We start from the raw sequence: 23,336 nt of genomic DNA, 5'->3' as shown, positions 1-23,336 counted from the left end.
GAACTGACTTTAAGACCCAGAAGTAAATAAGCAAAAAGAATACAGTAAAATGGAACTCCGCCCATGGTATTAATAATTTCACTTGTAAAACTTAGTACTTATTAAGGCAAATTTATTAGAGAGATCAATACCTCTTTTCTGGTTATATCCAGGTTAGAGAGAAATAACTAAAAATTAAACCATGGTGAATCCTACTAGATGCACAAAAATACACCCTTGTGTAAAAATCACTTCTATATGTGCACACATGTACTATTTATGTGATGAAGATACCAGACAACTGGTGTGCTCAATTATGCTCTATTTGTGTTTCATTTGGAGGGGGAATAGCTCAATATTGTGCAGCAGCACTCACCATGTCATGTATCTTGATTCGATGTGTCCCTCATCATCTGGCTGTCCAAGCTAAGCTCTCCATGCTCATCGATGGCACCCTCTCACTGTGTCCTCACATGCAGGAAGGGGCAAGCAGGCTCCCTTGGGCCTATTTTATAAGGGCACTAATCTCATTCACGAAAGCTCTGTTCTCGTGACCTAATCATCTCTCCAAAGGCTCCACCTCCTAATACCCTCACTTCGGGGTTAGAAGTTCAACATACGAATTTTGGGGAGACACATTCAGACCACAGCAGCATGGTACATGAGACATACCCTTTACTGCATACTCACCTGTGTGGCCTCATTCCAATCACTTTTTCCCTTCTAACAACTAATTGTGCTATATTTTAATTTCCCAACCACTTCCCTAGACTCAGCACACTCTTTTGTGTTTCCAGGATCTACCATTTCTCTATGTGGATGAACCTCCAGCCTCTCTCCTCACATAGGACTCCCACAATATTCCCATTTGGTGGAGCCTTCCAGAGCTCCCCCAGGGAGGCAGTGGAAGCTGTTCTCTCCTCTGGGATCCTACTGAACTTTAGACAAATCTATTCTGTTGCCCTTGCTGTACTGTGTGTTGTTTATATGTTGGTTGCTCTTCCTCACTGAAATGTGAGCTCTTCAAGCCTGGCAACAGTAAGTACCTAAGAAATGCTTCTTGAATGGTTGAATTCAGTTCAGAAGCTTCATAGAAACATGATAGTGCTAATAAAATTGTAAAAGTACCTTACAAATTGTGATTTTTTCTTACTAACATATACACACATGCACATATACTGAAATCCGCCCCCCTTCCAAAAAAAGTCCTCGGTTCAGTGACAATTTGCTGGTGAATCCAGCTGGCTTCCTATAAAGAATCCCACCTTGGTGAATTTTTAAAAATGTAAAGTCTGACCTTCAGCTTCTGAAGCTGAGCAATCAATGTTGTCAGCACACCTAAGGTAGATCTGTCACTCAAGCATCCTCATTCACCAACTTTTAGAACTGATGTGTAAAACCAGAACTCCAACTTGCAAACTGAAATATCTAGCTTTCATAAGTAATGTGTTCTCTCCTAGACACAGGTCAAATGAAAACCGAAGTTATAATTAGAAGGTTGTCTGGTGTGCCTGAATTCATAAAAATAGTTATAAAGTCTGAATACTCAGTGACTATAACAGCCAGATTCACCTCCCCCAAATTGGGGGCAGAGCTGGCAGCAGGAATCTGGTACTTGGGCCCGAGGGCCATGCTGCCTGGCCCCCAGGCCTGGTTGCCAGCTTCACCTCTGTGACTACCCATACACCTGCTGCTTCCATGCTCACCGGGCCTTTCAGATGGTCATGTCCTTTCTTTACATCCAGAGCCACTCCATCCCCTTTAGGAGACTACAGAGCTCTACTCCTGTGTAAGTTTGAAGTTTCACTCTCAGAGGATAATCTGACTTCTTTTCTTTCCAAGTTGCTCTTGGGTCCCTCACTGTAGAGTCTAGTATGGCCCACAATACACAGATAAAATGAACTTGGTTATAAGGATGAAGACTACACTGGATGGCATTCTCTAAGTGGGGCATCACTAAGTCCAAACACTGACACATTCTTCTGCTTGTGTTTCTGCTTATGTGAAGCCATGTGCTGGGTATGTAGTAGGTACTGGGCAGACATTTTTAGAATGAATAAAGAGGAAAATGGGGACAGCATAAGATGCTGAAAGGAATAAATTTCAGTAAGTTTCAAAATATGGAAATTTTTAAAAAATTTTATAAAAAATTAGGTATTTTGAGAGAGCTCTTTAGCTTGACACACGTAGGTTTCTAAGATGCAAGTGACAGAAACCACCTTGGGTTAATTTTAAGCAGAAGAGATATTTAATAAATGATATTTGAATGCTCACAGACTCTGTAGGATTAACAAAGAACCGAGCTTGTAACAACACATTGCCCAGAGGGGAAAGTCTGTCCCCAGCCCTACACCTCTGGACACAGTGTACCACATGGACCAATGCTGGGTACTGGGCTGTGCTGCTCACTCCGGGTTCTACTGCTACCCCTAAACAATGGGTGTCATGAGTGCTGTTACAACAGTGCTCTCCAGAAATGATTTCAGGCAATCCCTATTTCTTTGCATCTCTAGCTCTCAGGTCACAGTCCAATACAGGTGTACCTGATGGCCAGAGCCCAAGACACATTCCTGTGCCTCAGCTGCAGCTGCAGGGGAGGCTAGGAAGGCAGTCATCTGGCCCTTCCAGATTCTCAAGAGGGAGCAAGCTTCAGTATCCTGTTCAGACTCACAAGGTGGGGAATCATCAGACAACTGGATTCCAATGAAAAAGGAACTAGGTGGCATTAATCCCTGACCCATCAATCCTTCCTGCAGGTAAATTGCTCTTACCTGGCAGAGATCAAATTTCAGACTACCAAGTGCTCTGTACAGTTGAGACGCTGCCTTACTGTCTGTCCAACAGACTCTACTCCTGCTGGTCCCCTGCTCCTCCTTCATCCAACTCAGAGGAGCAGGGGCAGTGGGGGCGGTCTTAGACAACTCTCTAGTGCTCTTCCAGGACAGAAAGAAAGGAAGCTAACTAATGCTAGTTACAGGAAACCCATCTTGAGGAAGGGGGATGAGGAGCAAGACTTGTTTTAAGGTAATAAAAATATGTTAATATCCAGTCATTTCTATTAGAACAAAATTTAATTTGAGAGGCTAAGGATAAAAGATCTGAATGTATTAACCGTCTAAAATTTGAAAATGTTAATGTTTTCAAAAACTGCTACAACTCCTCTATGGCACAAATCATCAAACTTCTGTAAAAGGCCAGATAGTAAATATTTTAGGCTTTGCAGGCTATAAAGTCTTTGTGGTGACTAGTCAACCCTGCCCTCGTGGTTCAAAAGCAGCCACAAACAATAGTAAAGAAGTAAATGTGGCTGTGTCCCAAGAAAACTTTATTTATGAACACTGAAATTTGAATTTCATATAATTTTCATATCATCCTTTTATTTTTTTCTCAACCATTAGAAAAGGTCAAAATATTCTTAGCTCACAGGCTGTAAAAAAAAAAATAGGAGGCCAGAATAAAACTAGAAATAAATAATGAGGAATTTTGGAAACTATATAAATACATGGAAATTAAACAATATGCTTCTGAATCACTAGTGGGCCAGTGAAGAAATTAAGGAAAATGAAAAATTTCTTGAAACAAATGATAATGGAAACATAACATACCAAAACCTATGAGATATAGGAAAAGCAGTTCTAATAGGGAGGTTTATAGCTCTAAATGTCTACATCAACAACAAAAAACCCTTCAAATAAATAACCTAACAATGCATCTTAAGGAACTAGAAAGGCAAGAGCAAACCAAACCCAAAATTAATAATAGAAGAAAAGAAATAATAAAGTTCAATAAAAGGTTTTTTTGAAAAGGTAAACAAAATTGATAAACCTTTAGTCAGACTGAGAAAAATAGAGGACTTAAATAAATAAAATCAGAGATTAAAAGGAGGCCAGGCATGGTGGCTCACAGTACTTTGGGAGGCCAAAGTAGGCGGATCATTTGAGGTCAGGAGCTCAAGACCAGCCTGACCAAGAGGTAAAACTCTTGTCAAATGTAATCCCAGCTAGTCAGGAGCTGAGCAGCAGAATCACTTGAACCCAGGAGGCGGAGGCTGCAGTGAGCCAAGATCACTCCAGTCTAGGTGACAGAGCAAGACTGTCTCAAGTGGGAAAAAAAAAAAAAAAAAAAAAAAAGATGAAAAGGAGACATTACAACTGATACTGCAGAAATTCAAAGGATCATTAGTGGCTACTATGAGCAACATATGCCAATAAATTGGAAAATCTAGAAGGAATGGAAAAATTCCTAGATACATACAACCTACCAAGATTGAACCATGAAGAAATCCAAAACCTGAACAGACCAATAACAAGTAACGAGATCAAAGCCATAATAAAAAGTCTCCCGGTAAAGAAAAGGCCAGGACCTGACGGCTTCACTGCTGAATTATACCAGACATTTAAAGAAGAACTAATACTAATCCTACTGAAACTATTCTGAAAAATAGAGGAGAGGAGAATGCTTCCAAACTCATTCTACAAGGCCAGTGTTACCCTGATAACAAAAAGACACATCGAAAAAAAGAAAACCTGGCCGGGCGAGTGGCTCATGCCTGTAAATATCAGCATTTTGGGAGGCCAAGGCAGGCAGATCATTCGAACCCAGGTGTTCCAGACCATCCTGGCTGGGTACCATGGTGAAACCCTAAAAATACAAATACGTCCCTACAAAAAATACAAAAAATTAGCCGGGCATAGTGGCACATGCCTATACTCCCAGCTGCTCAGGAGGATGAGATGGGAGGATTGCTTGAACTCAGTAGGTTGAGGTTTCAGCGAACCATGATTGAACTACTCACTCCAGCCTGGGTGACACAGCAAGACCCTGTCTCAATAACAAAAATAATAATAAAAGAAAACCACAGGTCAATTATCTCTGATGAATTTTGATGCAAAATTCTTCAACAAAATACTACGGAACAGAATTCAACAATACAATCATTCATTGTAATCAAGTGGGATTTATCCCTAGGATGCAAGGATGGTTCAACACATGCAAATCAATCCATGTGATACATCAATCAATGTGATATATCATATCAACAGAATGAAGGATAAAAACCTTATGATCATTTCAACTGATGCTGAAAAAGCATTTGATAAAATTTGACATCACTTCATGATTTTAAAAAACCCTCAAAAAAACTGGGTATAAAAGCATACCTCAACATAATAAAAGCCATGTATGACAGACCCACAGCTAGTATCATCCTGCGGGGAAAAACTGAAAGTCTTTGCTCTAAAATCTGGAACATGACAAGGATGCTCACTTTCACCACTGTTATCAACACAGTACTGGAAGTGCTAGCTAGGGCAATCAGAGAAGAGAAATAAAGGGCATCCAAATTGGAAAGGAAGTCTTCAAATTATCCTTGTTTGCAGATGATACGATTTTATATTTGGAAAAACCTAAAGACTTCACCAAAAAACTATTAGAGTTCATAAATTCAGTAAAGTTGGAGTACACAAAATCAACATACAAAAGTCAGTACCACTTCTATATGCCAATAGTGAATGACCTGAAAAAGAAATTTAAAAAGTACTGCCATTTACAATAGACACAAATAAAATAAAATACCCAGGAATTAATTTAACCAAAGAAGTGAAACATCTCTACAATGAAAACTATAAAACACTGATAAACAAAATTGAAGAGAACACCAAAAAATGGAAAGACATTCCATGGGTTGAAAGAATCAATACTGTTAATATGTCCATACTACTCAAAGCAATTTATAGATTCAATAAAATCCTTATCAAAATACCAATGACATTCTTCACAGAAATAGAATAAACAATTCTAGGCTGGGTGCAGTGGCTCACACCTATAATCCCAGCACTCTGGGAGGCCAAGGTGGGTGGATCACCTGAGTTCAGGAGTTCGAGACCAGCCTGGCCAACATGGTGAAACCCTGTCTCTACCAAAAATACAAAAATTAGCCAGGCGTGTGTGTGGAGGAAAAGTTAAATATTAAATTTGAACTCAATTGAACATGGACAAAAACAATGGTCACCAAGTCCTGAAACAGGTTGAGTGAGCCCCTTGAGGCATTCATCCAGTGCTGTTTCAGAGAAATCTCTACTTCAATCTATTCTTACATGTTAGTTATTGAAAAACAATAGACAATCGCAAAAACAAGTTGTGACCTCTTTGTGTTCCTTAAGCCCAGTCACGAAGGGCACTCGTGACTGGGTCTCCTGCCAAACAACTTGTTACAAAAACAGCTAGAGTCCCAGACTGCACCGAAACTTCATGAGACCTTCCCTCGCTGTGCACGGACAAGTGGCTGACTCTGGAGCCCAGGCTGTTGCTTCCCGGTCTGGTGATGAATCCTCCATAGTTTGCTGAGTGTAAAAAAAAATATATACATATATATATATATCTTTTCCCTTCTCCCCTTCTCATTGCAATTTGTTTATTATATCATTTGTTTATTATATCTGCATTGCCATTTACGTGGGATAAAGCTTGTTTACCCTTAAAGGTATTGTGTGTATGTTTTTCTTCCCCCCTCAGGCATCTTCCACACAGAACAGCATGGTGGTGGGTGCCTGTAATCCCAGCTACTCAGGAGGCTTGAGGCAGGAGAATCGCTTGAACCCAGGAGGCAGAGGTTGCAGTGAGCAGAGACTGCGTCAGTGCACTCCAGCCTGGGTGACAGAGTAAGACTCTGTGAAAGAAAAGTGAAGAAAAGAGAAGAGAAGAGAAGAACGAACAATTCTAAAATTTATGTGGATTCACAAAACACCTGAATAGCCAAAGCTATCTTAAGCAAAAAGAACAAAACTGGGGGAATCACGTTACCTGATTTCCAATTATACTGGAGAGCTATAGTAACCAAAACAGCATGGTATTGGCATAAAAACAGACATATAGACCATTGGAACAGAATAGAGAACCCAGAAACAAAATCCACACACCTACAGTGAAGTCATTTTCCACAAAGGTGCCAAGAATGTACACTGAGGAAAAAGACAGTCTTTTCAATAAATGGTGCTGGGAAAACTGGATATCCATAATGCAGAAGAATGAAACTAGACCCCTACCTCTCACCATAAACAAAAATCAAATCAAAATGAATTAAAGACTTAAATCTAAGATCTTAAACTATGAAATTAGTATAAGGAAATGTCTGGGAAATTCTCAAAGACATTGGTCTGGGCAAAAATTTATTGAATAATACCCCACAAGCACAGGCAACCAAAGCAAAAATGCACAAATGGGATCACATTAAGTTAAAAAGCTTCTGCAAGGCCAGGCGCGGTGGCTCATGCCTGTAATCCCAACACTTTGGGAGGCCCAGGTGGGCAGATCACCTGAGGTAAGGAGTTCAAGACCAGCCTGGCCAACATGGTGAAACCCCGTCTCTACTAAAAATACAAAAAATCAGCCGGGCGTGGTGGCAGGTGCCTGTAGCCCCAGCTACTTGGTAGGCTGGGGCAGGAGAATCGCTTGAGCCCAAAAGGCGGAGGTTGCAGTGAGCAGAGATTGTGTCACAGCACTCCAGCCTTGGCGACAGTGAGTGAGACTCCATCTCAAAAAACAAAAAACAAAAAACAAAAAACAAATACAGCTTCTGTACAGCAAAGGAAAACAATCAACAAAGTGAAAAGACAACCACAGAACGGGAGAAGATATCTGCAAATTAACCATCTGACAAGGGATTAATAACCAGAATATATAAGGGGCTTAAACAACTCTATAGGAAAAAAATCAAATATAATAATCTGATCAGAAAATGGGCAAAATATATGAAAAGACATTTCTCAAAAGAAAACATACAAATGGCAAACAGGCCTATGAAAAGGTACTCAACATCACTGATCATCAGAGAAATGCAAATCAAAACTACAATGAGATCTCATCTCACCCCAGTTAAAATGGCTTATAACCAAAAGACAGGCAATAACAAATACTGGTGAGGATGTGGAGAAAAGGGAACCCTTGTACACTGTTGGTGGAAATGTAAATGAGTACAATCACTGTGAAGAACAGTATGGAGGCTCTTCAAAAAACTAAAAATAGAGCTACCATAGGATCCAGCACTCCCACTGCTGGGGATATACACTAAAGAAAGGAAATCAGTAAATCAAAGAGATATCTGCAGCACTGATTACAATAGCCAAGATTTGGAAGCAACCTAAATGTCCATCAACAGATGAATGGATAAAGAAAAAATGTGGTACTTATACACAATGGAGTATTATTCAGCCATAAAAAAGAATGAGATCCAGACATTTGCAACAACATGGATGGAACTGGATATCATTATGTCAAGTGAAATAAGCCAGGCACAGAAAGACAAACATCGCTTGTTCTCACTTATTTTTGGGATCTAAAAATCAAAACAATTTAACTCATGGACACAGAGAGTAGAAGGATGGTTACCAGAGGCTGCGAAGGGTAGTGGTGAGATGGGGAATGGGAAGGGAATGGTTAATGGGTACAAAAACATTAGTTAGAAAGAATGAATAAGACCTAGTATTTGATAGCACAACAGGGTGACTACAGTCAATAATAATTAGATTGGACATTTAAAAATAACTAAAATAATATAATTGGATTGTTTGTAACATAAAGAATAAATGCTTGAGGGGATAAATATCACCCCCCCAATAAAATAATTAAACAGAAACAGGAGGTAGATTTGGCCCACAGACTGAAGTTTAGAGACTCCTCCTTAATAGGAAGAACTAAATACCATATTGGACAAACTTAAACAAAATATCATTACTATAGAGCCTTGAGAAAACAGATTTTTCTTTATAAGATGCTAACTCCTTAAACGAAATAGTGGACACCACAATTACTGAAGGAATACCTTAAAGACCCACACAACCACAGCTTTTTGAAAGACCAGGGCTACGTTTACAATGACAGGAGAAACAGACACAGCTTCCGTGATGCCTGAACTGGCATAAACAACAGAAGAAATGAACAGTGTCAGGCTGGCACACATCTGCCTGGCCAGGGCCTCACTCCCACACTCCGTCTGTTCTCCCAAAAGGATTCCCCCCACCACCCTCCAGATGGCTAGTATCCAACCATCAGGGCTTAATCCTAAGCAAAATATCGAACTAGCTGTTTTCTTCTCATTGGCCTGGTATCTGCAAAGCTAACCATCCGGCTGCCCTACCTTCAACTTTCCTTCCAAACATAGTACTCCTCAATCTCTCCTTCCTCCTAGCCTATACAAAGTCACAGTTTATGTTAATTTTATTAAAGCTATGGCAACAACAACAAAAAGTCTCAAATCACATCTAAGACATACCAGGTGACAAAAATTCATTTATAAACTAAAAAGTTTGGATAAAGTAGACATTTGTTTTAGTTTACTATGAACTGATGATATACTGGCAAACTTACTAGATGGAGGACTTTGAGCCAGCTACTTACACAGCAGGTCCTAATCTATGAAATAGCCCACGCTGCAGTTGTAGGGATGAGGGGTAAAGTTCATAAGCCACCCAGTGCACAGCCAACCACAGTGGGTGCTCATAATTGGTAGCTATTCCTAGGATGATGAGAAACAAGGATTTATTAGAAAACATTCAGAATTCATCTGTAGAACAGGTGGGAGAAGGCTTTAAAAAAAACAGCATTTCTGGCCGGGTGTGGTGGCTCACACCTGTAATCCCAGCACTTTGGGAGGCCGAGGCGGGCAGATCACCAGGTCAGGAGTTCAAGACCAGCCTTGCCAACATAGTGAAACCCCGTCTCTACTAAAAAATACAAAAAATAGCTGGGTGTGGCAGCAGGCGCCTGTAATCCCAGCTATTCGGGAGGCTGAGGCAGGAGAATCGCTTGAACCTAGGAGGCAGAGGTTGCAGTGAGCTGAGACTGCATCATTGCACTCCAGCCTGGGCAACATGCAAGACTCTGTCGGAAAAAAAAAAAAAAAAGTATTTTTGCTTGTATTATAGATAAGTGAAAAGGAGAAAAAAGAAACATGCACAAAGAAATTCTTGTAGTTATGCAGGTAGAGACAGTCTGTGTGTGTGCCTCTGTCTCTTTCACACAGACACACGCACAAGCAAGCACATACACAGGAACCTACAATGGCAACCTGCCAGAAAGAACTTGACGTTGCATGCTAGAAAACATCACCCTCTAGTGACTGCTAGTGAATTTGTTGCTTATTCAATTTATCAAGAATTCACAACATTTTAACTCTTCTATCCAAAAAAAGGCTTTTAAAGTCTTCAGAAATGCAATCATCATTACAATCACGTGTTGCTGTGGCTGGACTGGGGGCATGAATTCCTGGAAGTTATACAAAAACTTTCTATGCATGTGCCTTTGTGCATTTTCTTCTATGAATGTCATAAGTGTTGAGTCTCAAAGTGGTCTGTGAATTAAAAAAAAGGTCAAATTAAGATGTTTTGACCAAGCACGGTGGCTCACACCTGTAATCTCAGCACTTTGCAGGCTGAGGCAGGCAGATCACCTGAGGTCAGGAGTTCGAGATCAGCCTGGCCAACAAGGAGAAACTCCACTTCTACTAAAAATACAAAAATCAGCTGGGTGTGGTGGCGCGTGCCTGTAATCCCAGCTTCTCGGGAGGCTGAGGCAGAAGAATCGCTTGAACCCAGGAGGCGGAAGTTGCAGTGAGCTAAGATCATGCCACTGCACCCCAGCAACAGAGCAAGACTCTGTCTAAAAAAAAAAAAAAAAAAAAGATGTTTCATAGGGAAATTAATGAACCATCCCAAGTACTTCAAGCTCCTATTTCCTCAACATGCCCCCCTCCTTTTTAGTTTTTTTTTTTTTTGAGATGGAGTTTCGCTCCTGTTGTCCAGGCTGTGCAATGGCGTGATCTCAGTTCACAGCAACCTCTGCCTCCCAGGTTCAAGCGATTCTCCTGCTTCAGCCTCCTGAGTAGCTGGGATTACAGGCATGCACCACCACGCCTGGCTAATTTTGTATTTTTAGTTGAGATGAGGTTTCTCCATGTTGATCAGGCTGGTCTCAAACTCCTGACCTCAGGTGATCCGCCCATCTTGGCCTCCCAAAGTGCTAGGATTACAGGCGTGTGGTCATGCCTGGCCAACATGCCCTTTCTTTACATACACCCCTAATGGGGAATGTAAAAGATATCTGAGACCTAACTGAATTCCATTGATCTGTTCTGTAAATCATTTTACATTTATGTTAATCTTCCAAAAAGTGTGCTCCCATTTTCCCCACCTCTTCTTTTTAAAATGTTGTCATCATATATATCATCAGACTCCTGAGCCACCCTCTGGCTTTTCTGCCCCTTCCACAGCTACAGCTCATCTTCCACAGACCCTTTCATTTCCTCCTTTGGAAATTAAAGACAGCACATGCTCATTTATCTCACACTCTTTTGTAAGAATTACAAATTAATTCGTATTAATACCAAGAGTATTAATTAACATTAATTAGAAATAAGCTGAGAAAGATAAAGTACTATACAAATGTTGGCTGCTGAATGGCTACAGGGACACAGGAAGTCAAAACAGTATCAGGTCTTTCTATGTCTGCGGCAGAATATCAAAGCCCTGACACACATCCTTTTAGCAGTTTTAAGTCACTTCTGCAAGTGAATACTAGGAGATCGTCCCTTACTCCTGATCTTTGCTCTCAGGGGGCCACTTCAGCATAAGCCTTCCACCCTCCACAGATAACCTCAGGTTCTCCTCAAGCCTCTAGATCTTATTTGACATTTTATTATAGGTAGCAACTTCTTGTGTACTTAACACTGTTAACTGTTGAGTTTAAAAATGATTTAAGATGATAGATTTTATATGTTTTTTAACCACAATAAAAAAATGAGGCTCCAAATGAGCTGCAAAATGAGGGCCCTAAAAGATTATAAAGGACTCTAATTCTAATCCTTTTCATTTTTCAGATGAAGGAACAGAATGAAAGTCCCATAGCTGAGAGCCAAGAACAGGACCTGGGGGGTACACTGATTCCTAGTACACAGTTGACTACAAAACAACAACAACAACAACAAAATAAACCAAGTACAATGGGAAAAACTGAAGAAAATAGTTAAGTGGGACAAAGACGACAAAGTAGGCAGAATCACAAGAAGAAAGAAGACCAAGGGAAAATTTCACAAACATTTGTTAAAGTAAGAAAGCATGGAAGAAATGACTGAATATATAAATATAGGATGGTCCCTGTTTTGCTGGAATAGCAATCTGAAACCATCATTTATCTTGGTCTGGGTGGAGCTGAGGTCTGGGAATTCCCATATAAGGTAATTTGTTCATGCTTACTTCCTCAAGCACACATTACACCTCCTCATCTGAAAAAGGCACTGGAAGAAAAGATTCTTTGGGAATGACATCCACACATACATTAAAGGCTATGGTTTCCACTCCTAATGGTTAGTAGTTGCCAAGACACAGCATCCTCGCAACCCCCACCCAAATACAGTTCAGCATCTAGCAGTCAACACCACAGAGCCTTCCTGTGGTCACGACTGGCAGTGGTGATAAAGGTCAGTATAACCTTACTGCTCTCCATAAATAGCCCTTCAGTCAGTAATGTCCTTGCATGATATGGTCACATTCTTTCAAGAGCAGCCCTGCTTTTATGTATGGTACTGTCCTTCCACAGAGCTTTCCATCTCAGGTGAAGCTGCTTTCTTGCCCCACCATAATTCCTCTCAATGACTTCAAAGCAGGTCCTCTACATTCGATTTTTTTTAGGATGAGTCTCTCTACCTTTTTTTTAGAGCTATGCTGTCTACTTTGGTACCAGTAGTCACATGTAGCAACTTGAAATGTGGCTAGTCTGATTTCAGATGGACTTTAAAGTACCCACTGAATTCTCCTGGTAATTTTAAAATACTGATGACATGATATGTATATAGTTTGGACATGATGACAGTTTGATATACTGGGTTAAATTAAACATATTATTAAAATTAATCTTCCCTATCTCTTTTTTCCTGTTTTAAATGGCTACTTGAAATTCTTAAACTACACATGCGACTTACATTGTATTTCTACAGGATAGCACCATTCTAGATAGTATAATAAGCCCTGCTTATTGAATACGCTCAGTAGAAAGAAACCCTGGAATCCTTTCATTTCAAACTCTCGTCGGCCAGGCAACTTTCTTCATTTGCAGGTGAGATTCTTCATCTGTAATGTAGACAAAATAAACCCCCCTCACAGACTGGTAAGGACTGAGAACACAAAGAAAGCATTTTAAGCATTCGGCAACACTAAATGTGTTCTCAGTAAATGTCACTTCCCTTTCTGTGGGTGCATTCAGTAGCTGGTTTAGTCATCTTGGGGTTAGTCATGGAACGTCTGGATTCCAACCCTCTTTGTTCCTTCTCCACTCTAATCACTTCCACAGAATTCACCATAACTTATAGGGCAGGGGTCGGGTCTGTGGTGAACTTTCTAAGCAAAAGCTACCCCTTCGCCACAGCTGAATTTTTTATTCCTACCACTTGTCGACCATATCCTTCCCACCTCTTCTCTGCTGGTCCATTCATTAATAAATTATTAAAATTAATCTCAAAATTCTGGCTGCTGCTCATTTGCTCCTTAGGGCTGTTACCAGTAGCTCACTGCTATTGTCTGAATTTAAAGGGAGCTTTGTTACTATTCTAGCTATTTCATGTGTGAACACTTCCTTCCCCTCAAGTGCATGGATATCCTTTACTTACCGCTAGGGTCTCACCAGATATGTAATGACTGAAGGATTCTACAACGGTCCTAGAAATAAGTAAAATAAAACTGAATGTTGACTTTTAATTATTGACCAGGCCAATCACGATTACAGGAATGAAAAGTGCCTTTTATGACTAAGAAATCACATCTGACTTGGCAGTCTGGTGTTTATTTCTGGCTGGTTTATCTGTGGAAAATTCACTTTATGATTTCTTCCCAGCTGTTGCTAGCAGTGTGCTAGGCTGGCAGCCCTGAGAGTTGAATCACCCCCATGGATGATACTATTTTCTCCTTCCCCACCCAACCTTTCCCAAATACTTGGCATTTTTTAGTATTATACAGGTGCTAATTGTTCTGAAAGTCTGGCTTAAATTAAAGTTTATTGTAAATTGACGTAATCTAGCATCTGGATATGATTCTGTGTCTATGTCCCTTTTCACAAAGACAGCAACTCCAGGTCTGGGTAGGCTTGAGAGTGGGGATGGAGAAGTAACTCCGGCAAGACCTTTTCCCCAGCATTCCTTTAAGAAGGCAGGGGGTGAGAAGGAAAGAATTAGTGAGGGAAAGAAAAGGCAATCGAAGGGGAGAAGATTTAAGAAAGAAAAAAGCAAAAGAAAGAGAAGAATGGCTTTTTTCACAGTAGAAGTCACACAGTGGGAGGCTTGGATAAGGTTTGGATATGTTTGGAAGTAGAGAAAAACCATGAGACTACAAGGCACTAAAGTGAATTTGGTTGCTTTCAAACCCTGAACTCTAGTAATTCTGGATCTTAGAGGAGATATGCATAAATGATGCAGAGTAAACTAAAAAACAAAGGCAGAGAATGATTGGAAGTCCCTCAAAAAGTTAAACATAGAATTACCACATGACCCAGCAATTCCAGTTCTGGGTATATATCCAAAAGAATTGAAAACAAGGATGCAAACAGGTATGTGTACACCCATGTTTGCAGCAGCATTATTCACAATATCCAAGGTATGGAAACAACCCAAGTGTCTTCCACAACTGAATGTTATATACATTTTACTATTAATACAATAAAAAGGGAAACATTTGTTGTCCACCTAGATGCCACCAAATAGCAAGCTAGCATCCTTTTACACATACTACTCACAGATTAAATACTATTGCCATTTACAGATGAGGAATCTGCAACTCAGATATTAAATAATTTGTTCAAAATCACACAAATGGCAGAAGTAAAATTTAAACCCAAGGCCTTTCAACTTACACCACAGTATTTCAAGGATAAATAGGCTCAATGAATAAAGAACAAGTGAGAAAAGTATATGCTCCTTATGGTCTGAAACTGTTAAATAAGCGACAAGAAAGACCACAAACAGCTGAACCCAAAGAACTAGGTAGTCTAAATGTCTTCCCAGGCTGCAAACAGACTTTCTTTTAGCATAGCACATTTTAAAGCCCTATAAGGGAATCTCTGCCTGTTCTCCACACACCCCCTTCCCACACACAAAAATTGGTAAAAGTTATTTTTCAATTTTTTTTAGATTCCGTATTATATGTCCCATCTGGGCTGATAAAGTATCCTTTTCTCCCAACAATATTACCATACATTTGTGGCAACATTTTGGGTATAAAATACCTCCCCACCTGCCACTTCACTTATTTTAATCAAGCACTCTACAGGACATCAACATTTCATCCTGTAACTATTCTGACAAACTGCGCCTCAGAAGTGACACACTGACTCAGAGCTAAAACACTGCTTCTGTATACCTCTTTCTCCTGGAACTAATGGGTCAATCAACATATTGCTAACTTTTGGGCAAGACCCAATTTAAAATCTCTGTAAGTCCCTGCATTAAAAAAAACAAAACTAGGCTGGGCATGGTGGCTCACACCTGTAATCCAAGCACTTTGGGAGGCCGAGGCAGGTGGATCACCTGAGGTCAGGAGTTCGAGACCAGCCTGGCCAACATGGTGAAACCTCGTCTCTACCAAAAATACAAAAATTAGCCGGGCATGGTGGTGCGTGCCTATAATTCCAGCTACTCGGGAGGCTGAGACAGAAGAATCACTTGAACCTGGGAGGCGGAGGTTGCAGTGAGCTGTGATCACGCCACTGCACTCCAGCCTGGATGACAGGGCAAGACTCTTGTCTCAAAAAAAAAAAAAAAAAAACTAAACTAAAAACATTTTTAAAAGTTCCCTTAAAAGGCCAAGCATGGTGGCTGAAGTCTGTAATCTCAGCATGTTGAGAGGCCAAGGCAGGAAGATCTCTTGAGGCCAGGAGTTCAAGACAAGCCTGGGCAACACAGCAAGACTCTGTTTTTATAAAAATTTAAAAAATTAGCCAGGCATGGTGCTGTGTGCTTGTAGTCACAGCTATTTGGGAGGCGGGAGCAGGAGAATTTCTTGAGCCCAGGAGGTCAAGGCTGCTGTGAGCCATGATCGTGCCACTGTACTGTAGCCTGGGTGACAGAGCAAGACCTTGTCAATCAATCAATTAAAAAAAAAAAAAAGTTTCACTGAAGGCTTCCTCTTTTTTCTGGGAACTCGCAGAACTACTGACATCAAGAAACTATCAATGAGACTTCAGACTCCTTCCCACACCTCTGACAACGCCCAGGTTCAGGCCCCACCACATCATTTGCTCAGTCCTTTGCTACAGGATGTTCACACATCTGGCATTACCCATGGAAACCATTTCTCAGTCACCTTTGTGTCCCCAGAACCTAACACAGTGCTTAGCATGGGGCAACCACTCAAATGTCAACTGAATGAAAGACCCACTGACACATCCTTTCGTATGGTATTGCTATCTTGCTCTTTAGTCCTTCTAATCCATTCTCTACACTGTAATATTAGCAAACACTTCACTGCAACATCACAGATGCTTCCCTAATGTCCCCAAACTTTACACTGCCCTCAAGACCAATACTCCACATACACCCTCCCTCCCTGCCATTCTTATCCTTCAAACATTCCAGCACAGTAGATAATTTTTGAATTTCTTTCATTCATTCAACATTTATTTACTGAGCACTTACTGCTCTGGGCACTGGGAATACAGAGGTGAACAAGAGGAAACAAAGCCCCTGCTTTAACAAATCTTCCAGGCTAATGTGGAAAACATAGCACAGAAAGGAATAGGGCAGGGGGTAGATCCAGAAAACACTTGCAGCCCAGAATAAAAACTGGATGTTATTCTAGGTGAGATGGAAAGGCAATGGAGGACTCTGAAGAGAGAAGTAACATTGACCTGCAAACCTTTGCTCGAGCTGTTGCCAACTGTTGCCAACTAGAATAATACTCTTTTCCATCATTTGTCAAATTCTTCAAAGCCCAACTCAAAAGTCACTACCTCCATGGTGCCATCTCTTAGAATTAAAGTGGGTTCCCCGCTCTTTTTGGTTAGCCTCAAAAACTTGACACTACCTGTGATGGCCTGATGTTGAGTTATTTTTGTATATTTTTTAAACTACCACCAAGTGTTTATGTTCATTCAGAATATTTTATTCTATTTTCATTCTATCAGCTATGCAAAGTACCTTGTTGTTTGCAAACTAAAAGGCATGTACCCTTTTTATCAACTGAAAGACCAAATTAAAATGATCATCCTCTTTTTAATGTTTTCTTTCTTATCCATGAAAAATACTTGTGTTCTCCTGTTCATTATAACTATTCCTTATTTCCTGATTATGTATCTGAATGTACACATATACACACGTGTACATACACACAACATACATCTATATAAGAGACTGCCTTACGCATGCAATCGGTATCACTCTTAATGTTCTTGAAGGTTAACTGTAAAATCAATGCTTTTGGAAATACATTTAAATCTCTAGGAAGTCCACTGTATAAGGCAAGTCATGTAGTAAAGTAAAAGATTCTTTTGTGGGTAAATAATCACCCCTTAATAAATGTTTTCCAAATGTAGGTCTGAGGCATTACAGTTCCTTTAAGAGTGGCCTGCTAGGGAAATTCCACCCAACCGCAACAGAATACATATTCTTCTCAAGTGCACATGGAACATTCTCCAGGACAGGTCAAGAAGACTGAAATTATATCATATATCTTTTCTGATCACAATGGTATGAAACTAGAATAGTTTCTACAGTAACAGGAGGACAAGGAAAATTAACAAATATGTGGAAATTAAACAATACGCTCCTAAACAACTATCGAGATAAAGAAAAAATTAAAGGGGAAATTAAAGAAGAAAATAAAGGAGATATATAAAAAAAAATCTTGTGACAAATGAAGATGGAAATACAACATACTAAAACTTTTGGGATGCAGCAAAAGTTAGTGCTAACAGGGAAGTTTACAGCAATAGACACCTACTTCAAAAAAGAAAAGATCTCAAATAACAGCCTAACATTACACCTCATGGAACTAGAAAAATAACAAACTATGCCCAATGTTAGCAGGAGGAAGGAAATAACAAAGATCAGAACAGAAATAAATGAAAAAGAGACTAGAAAAACAGAATCAATGAAACTAAGAGTTTGTCAACAGGTACAAAATTAGGAAGAGTACGTTCTGGTGATCTATTGTACAGCAAGGTGATTATAATTAATAATACTGTATTGTATATGTCAAAATACCTCAAGAGGATTTTAAGTTTTGTTACCACAAAAAAGTGATATTTGAGATGATTGATAGGCTAATTCAAAACATCACATTGTACTCCATAAATAAATGTGCCAATTAAAAATAAAACTTAAAAAAAAGACCAGTTTTTTTTTTCTTTTTTTTAAACAGCGTTTTACACGTTAATGAATAAGAGTAACTCCTTACTCAGTTATAGCTGCTTTCTTCTTACCATGACAAGACAAAAGTTCACTAAACATATTGCTAAATAGTACATTTCCCCACCAAAGACCCTAGGCAGCAAAAATAATGTTTTAAAAAATTAACGTAATAAAATGCCAAAAGCATTACTAAGGTCTTTTATAGAAGGCTCTGCAGGATATAAACCATATGACACTAAATACTGTTTATTAATCGTTTTTAAATTTTTCTTTGCAAACAAAAGGCATAGTTTCCCCTCCACACCCACCCTACTTTGATACCAATAAAACAAAGTTTTCACATATTTCAATAATTAAATACACATCTACAAGATATAAGAACCACAATCATAACCTCTGCAGCAGGGAGAAAATTTTAATCAGCATGGCTGAAGGTTACTACAACTCACCCAAGACCCTTTCTGCATAGAGAGTTTCAACAAATATCCTTTAGATTTGCTTCTTAAATAACTGAGAAAGATAGGTCATAAGGAAAACAAATCCAGAAATACAACAATACCCTGTGTTTGGCTGATTTAGGCAATCATGTCCATTTCTTCTCTTAAACTTCTCTCAAACTTCCACTCCTTTGCCTTAGTCACTTTACACACACAGGCCCAGTTCTGCAAACCTATGCACTCTACCTGAGGCACCTCCAGCTCCCCTTCTCTTAATTCAAGAGTAAAGAACCTCCCTCCTGGCTCCTACTCTTATTCAACTTACTTATCAGGGCTTGGGAGGCCAGTTTCACATCACTGTGAATTATCTTTGAAAGCCTCTATTTCCTAAACTGTACAGAACTTCCTCATCTTAGCTTTGTCTCTGTTGTCTTGAACTATATTTGAGCCAATGAAACCAAGTTCAGGGTTTTTTTTTTTTCCTGTACTTAGTCAAATCATGTGACATGGTGTGTTACACGATAACCCCACTGTTCTGAAGCAATAGGACAACACCCCTAAATGTCATAACTCATATCCTGCTAAGTTGTTTTATATACTTTATGAAGTTAAGAAATTCATCCAAAAACTTACTGAAAGCACATATAACATGCAGACAAATATTTAGAAAAATGAATAACTGATCAGCATAGAAAGAGGTAACTTTAAAAAAATGATAGCCTCTGGCCCTCTGGATCTCTACAATAACTACATGTTTGAATTAACGGAGCTTCTTTATGTGCCCTCTGAATGCTACTCTGGGGTCAAGCAGCTACTCTACACTACATCTTCTGGTGGCAAGGCGCAGGCCAGCTTAGAGACGGGCACGCCAGGCTCTGGCTGCCCCAGCAGCGGAAATTATTCTTTCTGTCCCAGATATCCCTGACAAACATAGTGCAGAGAAGAAGCAAGGCCAGTGGTGCCAAGGCCTCACATATCCGACTGAGTCACTTCCTGGGACTCCTCAGTGCCAAGTTTCCACTGAAGAATAAGGGGATCTTTAGTTGAAGCTAAGAAAGAACTTGAGAGCAATTAATTCAGCCTTCCCCTTCCATGAATGAAGGTGTCCTTGCCTGAATTCACTGAAAATACAGTAAGAAAGCTCCTTTACCAATTTCATCCATGTCCCTACAAAGGACATGAACTCATCATTTTTTATGGCTGCATAGTATTCCATGGTGTATATGTGCCACATTTTCTTAATCCAGTCTATCCTTGTTGGACATTTGGGTTGGTTCCAAGTCTTTGCTATTGTGAATAATGCCGCAATAAACATACGTGTGCATGTGTCTTTATAGCAGCATGATTTATAGTCCTTTGGGTATATACCCAGTAATGGGATGGCTGGGTCAAATGGAATTTCTAGTTCTAGATCCCTGCGGAATCGCCACACTGACTTCCACAAGGGTTGAATCATTCTCATTAAACTATCGCAAGAACAAAAAACCAAACACCGCATATTCTCACTCATAGGTGGGAATTGAACAATGAGAACACATGGACACAGGAAGGGGAACATCACACTTCGGGGACTGTTGTGGGGTGGGGGGAGGGATAGCATTGGGAGATATACCTAATGCTAGATGATGAGTTAGTGGGTGCAGCGCACCAGCATGGCACATGTATACATATGTAACTAACCTGCACATTGCGCACATGTACCATAAAACCTAAAGTATAATAATAATAAAAAATAAATTTAAAAAAATAAAATAAAATAAAATAAAAGGTGATATGAGAAATATGGAAGAGAAATAGAAAAGAAAGGGTGAGAGATTTGAAGAAAATCTTGCTGGGCTTTTGGTTAGAATTGTGTTATACCAGTAATTGGAATAAATTGACACCTTATTGAAACTTTATAATACTAAGACTTTCCCACCAAGAACATGGTACATTTTTTTCCATTTATCCAAATGTTCATTTATGTCTTTCAGTAAAATTTTATGGTGTAACAAAAAAAAAAAGAAAGCTCCTTTACCCAATTTCTTTATTATAGAGGAATCATTTTTAGGATAACAGCATTTCTAGGATGATAACATAACTAGGGCCTGGTGCAGTGGCTTATACTTGCCTGTAATCTCAGTGCTTTGGGAGGCTGACGTAGGAGATCACTTGAGCCCAGAAGTTCGGGCCCAGACTAGGCAACATAGGGAGACCCTGTCTCTGAAAAAACAAAAACAAAAACACACCACCACAACAAAACAAACCAACCACACGCACACGCACGCGCACACACACACACACACACACACGCACATACACACGCACACACACACAAACCCCAAGAAAACAACTCATCACTTGTGCTTGTTATCCAACACTGAGACTGGGTACTAGCCACTTTTAGAGCTGGTGACAAGCTATAACCTGAGGGCACCCTGGCAGGTGACTATTTACAGGGAAGGGTTTAGTGCTTGAAAGAGTGGAAGAGCACATCCAAGACAAGCTAAAGGCAGAGGGAGTTCTAAAACTCAGGGTTCTGCCCAGCACTCCTGGGGGAACCTCACAGGCTTCACCTTCATGTACTTTGAAATCCAACGGTCCCAGCTAGTTTGGGAGCTCTCACACAATACTGAATGTAATAAAATTCCAGCCAGAATGTTTTTCTGGCTTTGATTTATTTACTTTATTTTGGGAGGTGGGAGTGGAAGGCAGATGGAAGCTGGAAGTGAAAAGGCTGCTTTCGAGTGGGAAGCAGTTCCCTCCCCTATTCCCAGCAGGGACAGTCCTATGTCATGGACATAAACCCCGGGAAGCAGCTGCGATCTCTCTTGGGAGAGGGAAAAGAGAATGGAAGTCTTTCTGAGCTACAGCCCCAAAATACAAAATTCCCTCTAGGAAGGCAGCTCGTGATGCTGCAGTTAAAATCTAAAGGAAGGAAACTGGATGTTTTTCTGAGTCCCAGCAGAACATCCTGGGCAGACTGGCATTGTTAACTTCTCTACTCATGGATGGGCCCCATCAACCCTCCTTTTGAAGCCATGCACCACTCGCATTAAGGACTTACCATGCTTGAGGGTCTTCTCGTAATCGACCTCATCCCTTTCTTCTCTCAGCAGATATTACTTTATTACTTATTCATGAAGAAAACAGATTATCTGGAAGGTTCTCTTTCAACTACCTCCCACCCATATGCTTACTCTTCAGGCCTTCATTCCCAACAAGGTCTGTTTGATGTCAGTCCATAAACTCACATCCAGACAGCCACTTTCCTTCTTTCTGGGCTCTTTCCCCCGAAGAGTTTGTAAATAGGCTCCAGTTTCTGCTACGTTAAAATGAGTCTATCTTGAGTCACTCTCCAGCTACCATCACAGCTCTCTTTTCAGACACCATTTTCTTTTTGTTGTTGTTGTTGTTGAGACGGAGTCTCGCTCTGTCGTCCAGGCTGGAGTGCAGTGGCGCAATCTCGGCTCACTACAAGCTCCGCCTTCTGGGTTCACGCCATTCTCCTGCCTCAGCCCTCGGAGTAGCTGGGACTACAGGCACCCTCCACAACACTCGGCTAATTTTTTGTATTTTTAGTAGAGATACGGTTTCACCATGTTAGCCAGGATGGTCTCGATCTCCTGACGTCGTGATTCGCCCGCCTCGGCCTCCCAAAGTGCTGGGATTACAGGCATAAGCCACCACGCCCGGCCTCAGACACCATTTTCTAAAAGTTATCTCAACCCTTACTTACTCATCAACCTACTGCAATCTGGAAACACCTCTTACAGTCACAGTCACAGCTCTTAAAAGCCAAATCCAGAAGACATTTTTCAGTCCTTATCTTACATTTGACATTTTTAAATGATGCTTTCCTGGGAATTTTCTATTCCCTTGGCTTTCAGACCACTGTACTTTTATCGCTCTAGTCATCCCATCCCCATCTCCTTTGCAAGAGCCTCTGCTTGGCTGTAGGTAAGGCTACTCCCCAGCCTGACCTTGGCTTTCTGCTCCTCTCATTGCGCACATTCTCCCTGATGACTTCAACATTTCTCATGGCTCAACTACTTCCTCCCTGTTAGTGGCACTGGCTGGACCTTCTTAAACTTCGCAATCATACATCGAATTGTCTGCTGATGTCTCCATACAGATATCGTCACAGGCAACTCAAACTAATGATGCCTAAAATAAACTTCCCTCCCCACCATGCCTAAATCCAATTCTTCATCTTAATGTGCCCTCTCTCAGGCATGGCAACATTATCCAAGCAGGCATGCCACAGCCTCCTAGATGGAGTCCCTGTCTCCAGCCTGGTCCCCTTCAATCAAATGCAACAGACACAGCCAACAACCGGTCTCTTTAAGGAACCTGCTATCATTACCCTGCTTAAATTCTCCACTGCACTGAGGACAGTCAGCATCCCTTAAGGTAACATACAAAACCCTACATCGTCTGGCCCCATCTTTTTTTTGAGATGGAGTCATGCTCTGTTGCCCAGGCTGGAGGGCAGTGGAGCGATCTCAGCTCGCTGCAGCCTCCACTTCCTAGGTTCAAGTCATTTTCCTGCCTCAGCC

General features: G+C 40.5%; 1 protein-coding gene across 11 annotated transcripts in view; it reads right to left on the bottom strand.

Moving 5' to 3' along the window:
- The window catches only part of LIMS1 (LIM zinc finger domain containing 1), a 150,597-nt gene that overhangs the window by 76,506 nt on the left and 50,755 nt on the right, over positions 1 to 23,336 (bottom strand). The window contains exons 1-2 of one of the 11 annotated variants that reach the window (XM_054547886.2): positions 21,845 to 23,170; positions 20,909 to 21,000 (exon numbers count right to left, since the gene is read on the bottom strand). The exons of 3 other annotated variants lie outside the window; for them this stretch is intronic. Coding sequence is in view for 2 of the 8 variants with exons in the window: in XM_054547877.2 (XP_054403852.1) it covers positions 12,950 to 13,043 (94 nt within the window). In the remaining 6 variants the exon portion in view is untranslated. Of the gene's footprint in view, positions 1 to 12,949; positions 13,093 to 13,633; positions 13,683 to 18,920; positions 19,093 to 19,123; positions 19,302 to 20,908; positions 21,001 to 21,844; positions 23,171 to 23,336 lie in introns of those variants that run through there. 7 more of the 11 variants (XM_054547885.2, XM_054547884.2, XM_054547882.2 and 4 more) reach the window with 7 other exon arrangements.

Source organism: Pongo abelii, chromosome 12, assembly GCF_028885655.2.
Source record: "Pongo abelii isolate AG06213 chromosome 12, NHGRI_mPonAbe1-v2.0_pri, whole genome shotgun sequence".
In the NCBI taxonomy this organism is placed as follows: domain Eukaryota; kingdom Metazoa; phylum Chordata; class Mammalia; order Primates; family Hominidae; genus Pongo; species Pongo abelii.
This window is presented reverse-complemented; position numbering and strand designations above follow the sequence as displayed.